Source organism: Oncorhynchus kisutch, linkage group LG9, assembly GCF_002021735.2.
Source record: "Oncorhynchus kisutch isolate 150728-3 linkage group LG9, Okis_V2, whole genome shotgun sequence".
NCBI classification, from domain to species: Eukaryota; Metazoa; Chordata; class Actinopteri; order Salmoniformes; family Salmonidae; genus Oncorhynchus; species Oncorhynchus kisutch.
The window spans coordinates 36,791,747-36,803,932 of NC_034182.2; the positions used below are offsets into that span (position 1 = coordinate 36,791,747).

General features: G+C 43.9%; 1 protein-coding gene across 1 annotated transcript in view; it reads right to left on the minus strand.

Moving 5' to 3' along the window:
• Positions 1-5,956: 5,956 nt before the first annotated feature.
• LOC116375234 (VPS10 domain-containing receptor SorCS2-like) overlaps positions 5,957-12,186 on the minus strand; it is a 166,562-nt gene continuing 160,332 nt past the window's right edge. The window contains exon 3 of the mRNA XM_031831379.1: positions 5,957-6,101. Within this exon, the coding sequence (XP_031687239.1) occupies positions 5,957-6,101 (145 nt within the window). The remainder of the gene's footprint in view (positions 6,102-12,186) is intronic.

Here is a 12,186-nt window from a genome sequence, read left to right on the forward strand (position 1 = left end):
AAACAGCCACAGCAGCTTTTCATAGACGCACAACGGAAGATATTAATCAAACAGCACTTGATCATATAACATTTGGTCGAACATAACTTGAGCTAAATGGATCACTCATTGTAGTAAGGCACGCAATGGCATAATAATGTAACTGCAATAATCAGCATTCTCTCCCTACCTACCACCAGATAGCACTGTGAGCCTATCCCCCGTCTATGAGCCAATGGTATATTCCCCTGTATTGATCTGTGAGAGAATCTAGTTCAGGTCAATCCATTTATCCCTGTCATGGGACTATGTGTGGCACAGTGTTGATTACAGAGTCCCCAACACACCGCGGGACACACACACACACACACACACACACACACACACACACACACACACACACACACACACACACACACACACACACACACACACACACATAGTCGCCTACCTCAGATACAAGTTAAATAGATCAATACATTACCAGGCCTTTAGGTCCCACCATGGACAGGACAAACCTTATCATGAGTTTCACACTGTATCATCATCTGAATTAATTGAGCGTTAGCTACTGTAGCTAGCAATCAGTTCTATGGAGTTGTAGATGTGGTATCTTACTGTATTTGGTAGTGCAACTCATTCTTATACGGAAGAAAATGTAGCATTAAGACCTGGGTATATTAGGTTTCCAGAATCATTGCAGAATCATTCCAGATTCATTCCAGAATAATTTCAGAATCATTCCAGATTCATTCCAGAATCATTCCAGAATCATTTCAGAATCATTCCAGATTCATTCCAGAATCATTCCAGATTCATTCCAGAATCATTCCAGATTCATTCCAGAATCATTCCAGAATCATTCCAAAATCATTCCAAAATCATTCCAGATTCATTCCAGAATCATTCCAGATTCATTCCAGAATCATTCCAGAATCATTCCAAAATCATTCCAGAGCCTCTGGATTGGGGATTCCAGCTCTTGGGATAGGCTAGTAGTAAAACAATTTTTTTTAACCTTTATTTTACTAGGCAAGTCAGTTAAGAACAAATTCTTATTTTCAATGACAGGGGCAGAACAACAGATTTGTACCTTGTCAGCTCGGGGGTTTTGAACTTGCAACCTTCCGGTTACTCGTCCAACGCTCTAACCACTAGGCTACCCTGCCACCCCTCAAGATAAGTCTAGTTCTACACTATAACATAGGATGGAGCAGTCATGAAGAACCAACTGTTCTCTGTTTGACATACAGGCCCAGGCTCACAGAGGTTTAACATAGCTTTTGATACGTCCGGACATGTATGGAGAATCCCCATAGCCGTCAATAGCCTTGAACCAGTAATCATCTAGTAAGATTTAGCTATACCCTAGCATCTGACTGATCTCAGTTCACCGTTCTCCATGCTCCCCTGCCTCTTTATCTCTCCCAGAGCAGGTCCCAGACCAGTGACTGTAGGCCTGAGATGAAAGCATTGCTGATTCTCTATGTCCATAGGCCACAGCTGTGACTTCATAGGAATGGAAGGGGAGTGGAGAGGGAACAGAAACAAGGGATTGGTTGGGTCTCCTTTGGGTCACCTCATGGGTTTAGCGGGTGCAGTTTACAGCCTTCAGATAGGCTCCTCCCCCTTGTCGAGCAGGGTGAAACTGTGTTCTATATTCATGTCAACGGTCATCAACCGCTTCACGGTTGTAGAACCTCACATTTTCTAGTTTAAAAAACGATATAACAAATATAGGCATATTTTTAAGGCCCATAACTACATATAACTTTATCTGCCACAACGATGTAGGCTATGCTCAAAAGGGATTCCCTTCCAAGTAAATATATAGCCAAGAAGTTCTGGATTAGTATATATTTCAACAAGGGTTTTGGCAGTAGAAAGGAATTAAATATGAAATAAGCTAGTTACTCTCCACAGCACTGGGCAAATAGGGGAAAGAAACTCCAAACACTCTCTCAGTTAATTTTCTCTATCTGCCTAGAAGGTCAAATGCCATTAAGATGCGTCTCCTTTCACTGCTTTTGAACAGATTCCACCATAATTTTCTTCATAATTGCCTGCGCGGCTCCTCTACCGTGAGATAATGCTGGACAAAGGAGGAAAATGTATTTTAGAGGAAAATTAACCAATTTTAAAAAATGGTCTTCCTTCCATTAAAGTTTTCTATCGAGTCGAGGAATTACAATAGAGAGAGTCAGACAGCAATCTGGCCAGGCATAATCAGCCTGCTATTTGACTGTCCATCATAGAAAACTATATGATATTGTCTGTCCAAATGAAAGGAGACTGTTTCCTCTCAAGGCCAGTCTCAGTTTCTATCTTTCTGTCTATGACACTTCTTCCTTTCACTCCCTCCCTCCCTCCCTCCCTCCCTCCCTCCCTCCCTCCTCCCTCCCTCCCTCCCTCCCTCCCTTCCCTCCCTCCCCTCCCCCTCCCTCCCTCCCCTCCCTCCCTCCCTCCCTCCTCCCCTCCCTCCCTCCCTCACTCCCTCCCTCACTCCCTCACTCTCTCACCCCCCCTCCCTCCCTCACTCTCTCACCCCCCCTCCCTCCCTCCCCTCACTCCCTCACTCACTCACTCTCTCACCCCCCTCCCTCCCTCACTCTCTTACCCCCCCTCCCTCCCTCACTCTCTCACCCCCCCTCTCTCTACCCCTCTCTTGCCCTCTATCCATCCATGACTCTCTCTCACGCCCCCCCTCACTCGCTTTCTCTCTCTACCCTTCCATCTATCTCTCTACCCCTCCATCTCTCTCTCTACCTCTCCATCTCTCTCTCTACCCCTCCAGCTCTCTCTCTCTCTCTCTCTCTCACCCTCCATCTCTCTCTCTCTCACCCTCTCTCTCTCTCTCTCTCTCTCTCTCTCACACCCACACCCACACCTCAGTGTGTGAATAGAGGTCTCCCTCTACAAGGTTATCTTCAGGCAGTAAAACTCTCTCATCTTCTCTGTCAGTTCTCTGAGGATGGGGGTTTATCATTCACGCAAGGCTGGGCCAGTCACACGTCCACCACACCACCTAAAAGAAGCTTCCCGTACTGGATCAATGACCTGTCATCCAGCCGATGTTAACAAAACCTGTCTACCTCCACAGAATTGACGGATACTGTTCATTTCAACCTAGCCTGAGGGGAACCCAAATCTGACCTGGAATCAAATAGTATGTGTTTTCTTTCAAGTACTTTGCTTGATTTAACATGCCTGGCAAAATCAAGCTGGGAGGATGGTCCCAAAAGTGCAAAACCCCACCCAACTGGCACTCAAGGCAGGTTCAAGAAAATGCTTATTTGAAGGATTGTAAATACATTTGAACCCAGGTCTGACCCAAATACACATCTAGAGGCAGTCTACAATGTCCGTGGTATCCTTCTCTACTGACACCAAGCTTCACAGTATCAACTACAGACTAATGTTACATCTGCAAGTCTATTTACAGGCTATTTGGAGGATTTGTGTGTTGAAAAGGTTATTTCACAATCCTCAACTGGCAGCTTCATTAATAACCTCTTAGGGCTAGGGGGCAGTGTTCGGAAGTTCGGACGAATGACGTGCCCAAAGTAAACTGCCTGTTACTCAGGCCCAGAAGCTAGGATATGCATATAATTGGATAGAAAACACTCTAATGTTTCTAAAACTGTTAAAAGCTTTTGAGGTCACAGGCCATTTCAATGCTAGTCTATGGGATATACAAATAAATAGCTCCCTCTTCTCTTTATCTTCCCTATTGAACATACTATTCTCCGTCTTAAATGTAATTGTTTATTTAGATATTCGAGTACCATAGTATTAATTACAAACATCGTTAGATTTTTTTGGAAAAACTTTACCGGTAACTTTTTGGATTTGTTTGTATGCATGTTGAACGAGTGGATTACTGAAATCAAAGGCGCCAACTAAACAGACTTTTTTGGATATAAATTAGGACTTTATCGAACAAAACAACCATTCATTGTGTAGCTGTGACCCTTGGGATTGCAAACAGAGGAAGATCTTCAAAGGTAAGTGATTTATTTTCTCGCTATTTGGGATTTTGTGACGCCTGTGCTGGTTTGAAAAAGTATTTTGATGTGGGGCGCTGTCTTCAGATAATCGCATGGTATGCTTTCGCCGCAAAGCCTTTTTGAAATCTGACAACGCGGTTGGATTAACAAGAAGTTAAGATTTAAAACGATGTAAGACGATGTATGTTCAATGTTTAATATTACAATATTGTCATTTGAATTTGGCGCGCTCCAGCTTCACCGGATGTTGTCCATTTTGATCCAGATAGCGGGAGGTTCATTAAATAGTACCCGCAAAACAAAACAGCCTCAATGTCAACAGTGAAGAGGCGACTCCGGGATGCTGGCCATCTAGGCAGAGTTGCAAAGAAAAAGCCATTTCTCAGACTGGCCAATAAAAAGAAAAGATTAAGATGGGCAAAACTAACAGAGACACTGGAAAGAGGAACTCTGCCTTGAAGGCCAGCATCCCAGAGTCGCCTCTTCACTGTTGACGTTGATACTGGTGTTTTGCGGGTACTATTTAATGAAGCTGCCAGTTCAGGACTTGTGAGGCGTCTGCTTCTCTGCTTCTCAAACTAGACACTCTAATGTACTTGTCCTCTTGCTCAGTTGTGCACCGGGGCCACCGGGGCCACTCCTCTTTCTATTCTGGTTAGAGACCGTTTGCGCTGTACTGTGAAGGGACAACACAGTGTTGTACGAGATCTTCAGTTTCTTGGCAATTTCTCGCACAGAATAGCCTTCATTTCTCAGAACAAGAATAAACTGATGAGTTTCAGAAGAAAGGTCTTTGTTTCTAGCCATTTTGAGCCTGTAATCAAACCCACAAATGCTGATGCTCCAGATACTTAACTAGTCTAAAGAAGGCCAGTTGTATTGCTTCTTTAAACAGAACAATAGTTTTCAGCTGTGCTAACATAATGGCCAAAGGGTTTTCTAATGATCAATTAGCCTTTTAAAATGATAAACTTGGATTAGCTAACACAACGTGCCATTGGAACACAGGAATGATAGTTACTGATAATGGGCCTCTGTACACCTATGTAGATATTCCGTTTCCAGCTACAACAGACATTTACAACATTAACAATGTCTGCACTGTATCTCTGATTAATTTTATGTTATTTTAATGGTCAAAAAAAGTGACCCCAAACTTTTGAACGGTAGTGTGCATCTTTGCAACATACACATGGCATGCAAGCACTTTCAGATGCACACACGTATACACACACACGTACACACACACACGCACACACACACACACACACACACACACACACACACACACACACACACACACACACACACACACACACACACACACACACACACACACACACACACACACACACACACACACACACACACACACACACACACACACACACACACACACACACACTGCCACACCTACAGCAGTGGTTGGTCTTTCACTAAGAGGAATCCCCTCATGCTAACCCTGGGGTGTGTTTGAATACCAAGCTGAGCCATACTTCCTATTACCAGTCTGTCATTAGACAGACACTCACAGTCAGGACCCCAGAGACATTAATCTCCCCCTGTCCACTCAGCTCTCTGTCTCTCAGTCAGTCTCTCTCTCTCTCGCGCTCAAGGAAATTATGATGACTGTATTCCCAGGCAATTAACCGCTACCAATGTCTCGCCCCCAATCATTGTGAAAACGTGTGTATTTGCGTGAGCATGACCCTGGAGGATGAGTCAGTGAGTCCCAGCTGAATTTGGGAATTAGTGGAATGGAGGGAATGGACGATTCACTTTGTCTAATCTTCTCAATCTCTTATTGATTAAAGCCCCAGGCCCAGGGGATAACATCAGCTGATTGGACGAGCTGCCACGGCGGGCGGAACAGGGAAATGAGAAGCAGGTTCAATCAAATCTCTCATCCTGACGTAATCTTTAAGAGTGAGTGCCCTCACTTTCTCCTAAACTTTGTGTTTCATAAACTGTCACCAAGCTTTCCCAAAGCACCTGAGTGTTATACCACCTCCTACCTTTTTCTTGTTGGTGGGGCAGATATAGAAGTTAGAGACCACGATGGTTGTACCAGGCATCAGGTTGAGCTTTGTGTAGGTGGTGCCATAGTCACTGGATCTGAAGAGAAACAGAGAAACAGAGAGAGGTGAATATCCTGGGTCTGAGGGAATGACAGGTATAACGGAATCGAGTCAAAATACAAAAGCAATCATTCTTTCTTTACAGCCATTTCAGTTTTTTATTACCATTCTCCCTTCCTGTACTCCTAAACCTGAAGCATTACAGGTTCACATATTGAAACTGACGGCCAGAGTTGACAGAACAGGATTACATATTTGAAAAGGCCCAGAAAACCTCAACTGGCCTTAATCTGCCTTACTGCTCCCGACGGCATCGTATTAAATCTCTCTTTACCGTATTAGCTCTCTTTTTACCGTATTAGCTCTCTCTTTACCATATTAGCTCTCTCTTTACCATATTAGCTCTCTCTTTACCGTATTCGTTCACTCTTTACCGTATTAGCTCTGTCTTTACCGTATTAGCTCTCTCTTTACCGTATTAGCTCTCTCTTTACCGTATTAGCTCTCTCTTTACCATATTAGCTCTCTCTTTACCGTATTAGCTCTCTCTTTACCGTATTCGTTCTCTCTTTACCGTATTAGCTCTCTCTTTACCGTATTAGCTCTCTCTTTACCGTATTAGCTCTCTCTTTACCGTATTAGCTCTCTCTTTACCGTATTAGCTCTCTCTTTACCGTATTAGCTCTCTCTTTACCGTATTAGCTCTCTCTTTACTGTATTAGCTCTCTCTTTACCATATTAGCGGCATAGCACTGCCCAGCTCGACCCCCTGGTGTGGTTAAGTGTGACGGACAGCGAGACAGCTGGACAGCGAAGCATTGGCTGAACCATTGGAGAATAACCATGGGCTAGGAACGAAGCGGCGAAACGCACTGGCAAAGCCACAAACTGTGGCAGTTTCATGAGAATGTGATGGTTAGGTGACGGCTGCAGTGTAAAGGACCCTGAGATGTCTGAGATTGATGGCCGGCTACTTGAGAATGTTTCTCCAGCCAAGCCAAGACAAACACCTAGGAATGGCTAGTGCGAGGAACGTAATTATTTGTGACACTTTCTGTTGAATGGTGCAGTTTTGCTGGCCAAGGGTGACGTCTGTGGAAAATTGACAGGCGTGCTATGGTCCATTAGTCAATTAGCTTTCATTTTGCAAGGCTACATATTCTACATTCTTGCTGTGAATCCCACCAAAGTATAAAGGAGACTCTGATATAACTTTAAACACAGACCAACCAGCAAGTATAGCAAACACAGAGAAACTCTATATTCAAATAGATTAAATTGGCATGATTTCTATGCCGTCGTCTTCCTTACCTGAATGTGCTTATTGTCACTCTGGATAACAGCATCTGATATATGCCTAGAATTTAAATGCAAATGGTCTCTACACTGCCTCTTTGAATGCTATTAAACCTACTGTATATAAAATGTTATTACGACTAATTGTTTAAAGCAGTATTGTGCTATTGCCAGTAAGGATAGCCCTGAAGGGTTTATAAAGAGATAGTCAGTCCAAACTCCAAAAGGCGTCAGCATGCTTCAGTTCAGGTGGCGGCTAGGCGAAGCCGGCTAGGTGAACAGAACGAGTGTGCACACATACTCCCTTAAAAGACATTCGCTTGAAAATTTTGAAAAAAAAGCACAATAGTACTGTTTGTCCCTTTTGAGACGCCGTAGCAAGTATACACTTCCTCAAAATGGACCGAATTCCTAAACGAACAAAAACAGTCACAAAATGTCATCGTAAAAAATGCATGTATTCTTCCGAACTGTTTCGGCTGGAAAGCATGCAGACGCCTTAACACAGATTGGACTGGAAGTGATGCTGTGCTGAGTGAGAAAGGGAAGAGGAGAGAGAGAGAGGAGAGCAGTGAGTGTGGTTCAGTGTTGAAGAGAGGAGAGAGGAGAGAGGAGAGAGGAGAGAGGAGAGAGAGGGAAGAGGAGAGAGAGAGGAGAGCAGTGAGTGTGGTTCAGTGTTGAAGAGAGGAGAGAGGAAAGAGAGGGAAGAGGAGAGAGAGAGGAGAGCAGTGAGTGTGGTTCAGTGTTGAAGAGAGTAGAGAGGAGAGAGAGGGAAGAGGGAAGAGAGGAGAGCAGTGAGTGTGGTTCAGTGTTGTAGAGAGGAGAGAGAGGGAAGAGGAGAGAGAGAGGAGAGCAGTGAGTGTGGTTCAGTGTTGAAGAGAGGAGAGAGGAGAGAGAGAGGGAAGAGGGGAGAGGTGGGCATCTGGCCATGATGAAGGGGAGTGATCAGAGAGCACGTCCACCCGGCCCCACTCTGCTCCAGACAAGTGGATTTACTTTACGGCATTACTCTCTAACACTCAGCAGGGCAGCACACACAACGGTGGGCACACATACATGGATATAAACAAGAGGAAACACAGACAAACACACAAACACATATACAGACACACAGACAAACACACACACAAACACATATACAGACACACACACCCACACACATATACAGACACACAGACAAACACACACACAAACACATATACAGACACACACACAAACACATATACAGACACACACACAAACACATATACAGACACACACACAAACAGACATAAGCACAGACAGACAGACACACACAAACAGACATAAGCACAGACAGACAGACACACACACAAACACATATACAGACACACAGACAAACACATATACAGACACACACACAAACACATATACAGACACACACACAAACACATATACAGACACACACACAAACACATATACAGACACACACACAAACAGACATAAGCACAGACAGACAGACAGACACACACACAAACAGACATAAGCACAGACAGACAGACACACACACAAACACATATACAGACACACAGACAAACAGACATAAGCACAGACAGACAGACACACACACAAACAGACATAAGCACAGACAGACAGACACACACACAAACACATATACAGACACACAGACAAACAGACATAAGCACAGACAGACAGACACACACACAAACACATATACAGACACACAGACAAACAGACATAAGCACAGACAGACAGACAGACAGACAGACAGACAGACAGACAGACAGACAGACAGACAGACAGACAGACAGACAGACAGACAGACAGACAGACAGACAGACAGAGACAGACAGACAGACAGACAGACAGACACCTGCAGACACACACACACACAAACACACACACACACACAAACACACACACACACACACACACACACACACACACACACACACACACACACACACACACACACACACACACACACACACACACACACACACAGACACAGACACCAAGTCGCCGAAATCTCCCATTCCTTCGGCAATGTTTCCGCTGAGAGCTCTGACAGAGCTGCACAAAATGGAGTGGCCTAGCAGGGCTTGAGCTATTTCTTCATGTCCCAGTGTGAGGGAGTAGTGTTTTCATCTTCCCCAGTGTTAACCTGGATAACTCACAGAGGAGAGAGACAGATTCTGCTGATGGCTGTGTGTGTTCTGAGCCAGAGATCACTGCTCAACTCAAAGCTGTGCCCACTGTGCTGCTTCTACTGAAGCCTACAGGGAGACAAGGCCTATATGCTCTCACTCAGTATAACTAAGAATACACGTGTTATGATAGCTTTCTTTAAATGGTTAGTTCAACGTCCAAAATTGAAAGCTCATCAACTGTCTGAAATAACTTGTGCACGAGCTAGCTTTTGAGCTTCTCTCTCATAGAGATTTTGCTAAATGCTAGCACCACCAGGCCCCTGCTGGCAGTCTCATGCCCAGGGGGGTGAGGGGTCTTGTGGAGTCAGTGGGTCCAGATGCTGGGCCTGGTGAGTATGTCTGGGCATGGTGCCCACCACCACTGTCAGCCCCGTGGTCATTACACTTACCCTAATTAAGGCCTGAGAGTTTAATGGAGACGTGGCATTTTTGGCCCCATCGCCAAGGACAGATAATTGGCGTTGGAATGGAGTTAATTTAACGGACAACTGTGTTTGGATGGGGAAGTGTGTCTTTCATCTCAACCTGTCTGTATGATTACATTCATTCAAGGGAGCCAAAAGCTAGCTAGATTAAAGGACAGTAGCGGAAAGAACAACAAACCCTAAATGAGAAAGAATTTCTCATCCAGTTTAAAGGGCCTCATTACCATTGAGTTAGAGACAACACTTTTTGTGGTCGTTTGGATTTAAACTGTGGTGAGAAAGACAAAAAACGCTTCTTCAAGTCAAAGGTTCATTGATGAGACATTGTTTAACTAATAAATCAAATTTGGGGGTTGTGTTCGGAGGCCGGCGTTCAGATGGCTAACGTTTAAGAAAGTCATGGTGTTAAATTGATAGGAGATAGCAGGATTAACAGGAGAGATAATTTAGTACTGTTCAACTAGCAGGATTAACAGGAGAGTTCATTTAGTACTGCTGTTCAGATAGCAGGATTAACAGGAGAGTTAATTTAGTACTGCTGTTCAGATAGCATGATTAACAGGAGAGTTCATTTAGTACTGTTCAGATAGCAGGATTAACAGGAGAGATCATTTAGTACTGTTCAACTAGCAGGATTAACAGGAGAGTTCATTTAGTACTGCTGTTCAGATAGCAGGATTAACAGGAGAGATCATTTAGTACTGCTGTTCAGATAGCAGGATTAATAAACTGGAGGGATGTGAGCTAGAGGAAGAGGAAGGGGAAGAGGAAGAGGGAGAGTGAGAGGGAGAGGAAGAGAAAGGAAGAGAAAGAAAGGGGAAGAGGAAGAAGGAGCGATAGAGGAAGAGGGAAGGAGTGTTACATGAAATTACAATCTTTACTGGACAGTTTTAGTACAAAAATACATTGTTCCTCTCACTCGTACCCTAAGCCACTGTAAAATGTAGAAATAGTGAGAAATGCTCTCTGAAGCGTGATAAGGTATAAATCCTTGTAGTGTATCAGATTGAATAGACAAAATCCAAGGCCGTACATCTGAGTTATCTGGTTAAAGGTATGTGGGAATAATTTGATTCCTTCAAAGAAAAGAGAAACCTGTAAACCTCTCTTTTGCGCCAATCACTGTTTTATTCAAGCTTAAGTGTCGGCCTCTTGGCCTTTCGTCTGAGCTTTTCTATTTAAAATTAATGAAAATATTGGACTTTGCCTATTTTTTTATTTTTTATTTAACCTTTATTTAATTTGGCTAATCAGTTTAAAGCAAATTCTTATTTTACAATGAAGCCCTACCCCAGCCAAACCCTCCCCTAACCCAGACAATTGTGCGCCACCCTATGAGTCTCCCGATCACGGCTGGTTGTGTTTACAGCCCAGGATCGAACCAGGGGCTGTAGTGATGCCTCTTTGCACTAAGACGCAGTGCCTTAGACCGCTGCACCACTCTGGATTCAAGTTACTCACCCACAAGATAACTTACAGACCATTTCCCATGGCACTATCTGCCTTTCAAAACCTAACTGCAATGCACAGTTTCAATAGCATAGAGATTCTATGAGGTTTATGCATGCAGTACATATTCACATATACTGACAGTCACCGGTGAAGCCCCATGGTAATATGTCATGCAGTACATATTCACATATACTGACAGTCACCGGTGAAACCCCAGGGTAATATGCCATGCAGTACATATTCACATATACTGACAGTCACCGGTGAAACCCCAGGGTAATATGTCATGCAGTACATATTCACATATACTGACAGTCACCGGTGAAACCCCAGGGTAATATGTCATGCAGTACATATTCACATATACTGACAGTCACCGGTGAAACCCCAGGGTAATATGTCATGCAGTACATATTCACATATACTGACAGTCACCGGTGAAACCCCAGGGTAATATGTCATGCAGTACATATTCACATATACTGACAGTCACCGGTGAAACCCCAGGGTAATATGTCATGCAGTACATATTCACATATACTGACAGTCACCGGTGAAACCCCAGGGTAATATGTCATGCAGTACATATTCACATATACTGACAGTCACCGGTGAAACCCCAGGGTAATATGTCATGCAGTACATATTCACATATACTGACAGTCACCGGTGAAACCCCAGGGTAATATGTCATGCAGTACATATTCACATATACTGACAGTCACCGGTGAAACCCCAGGGTAATATGCCATGCAGTACA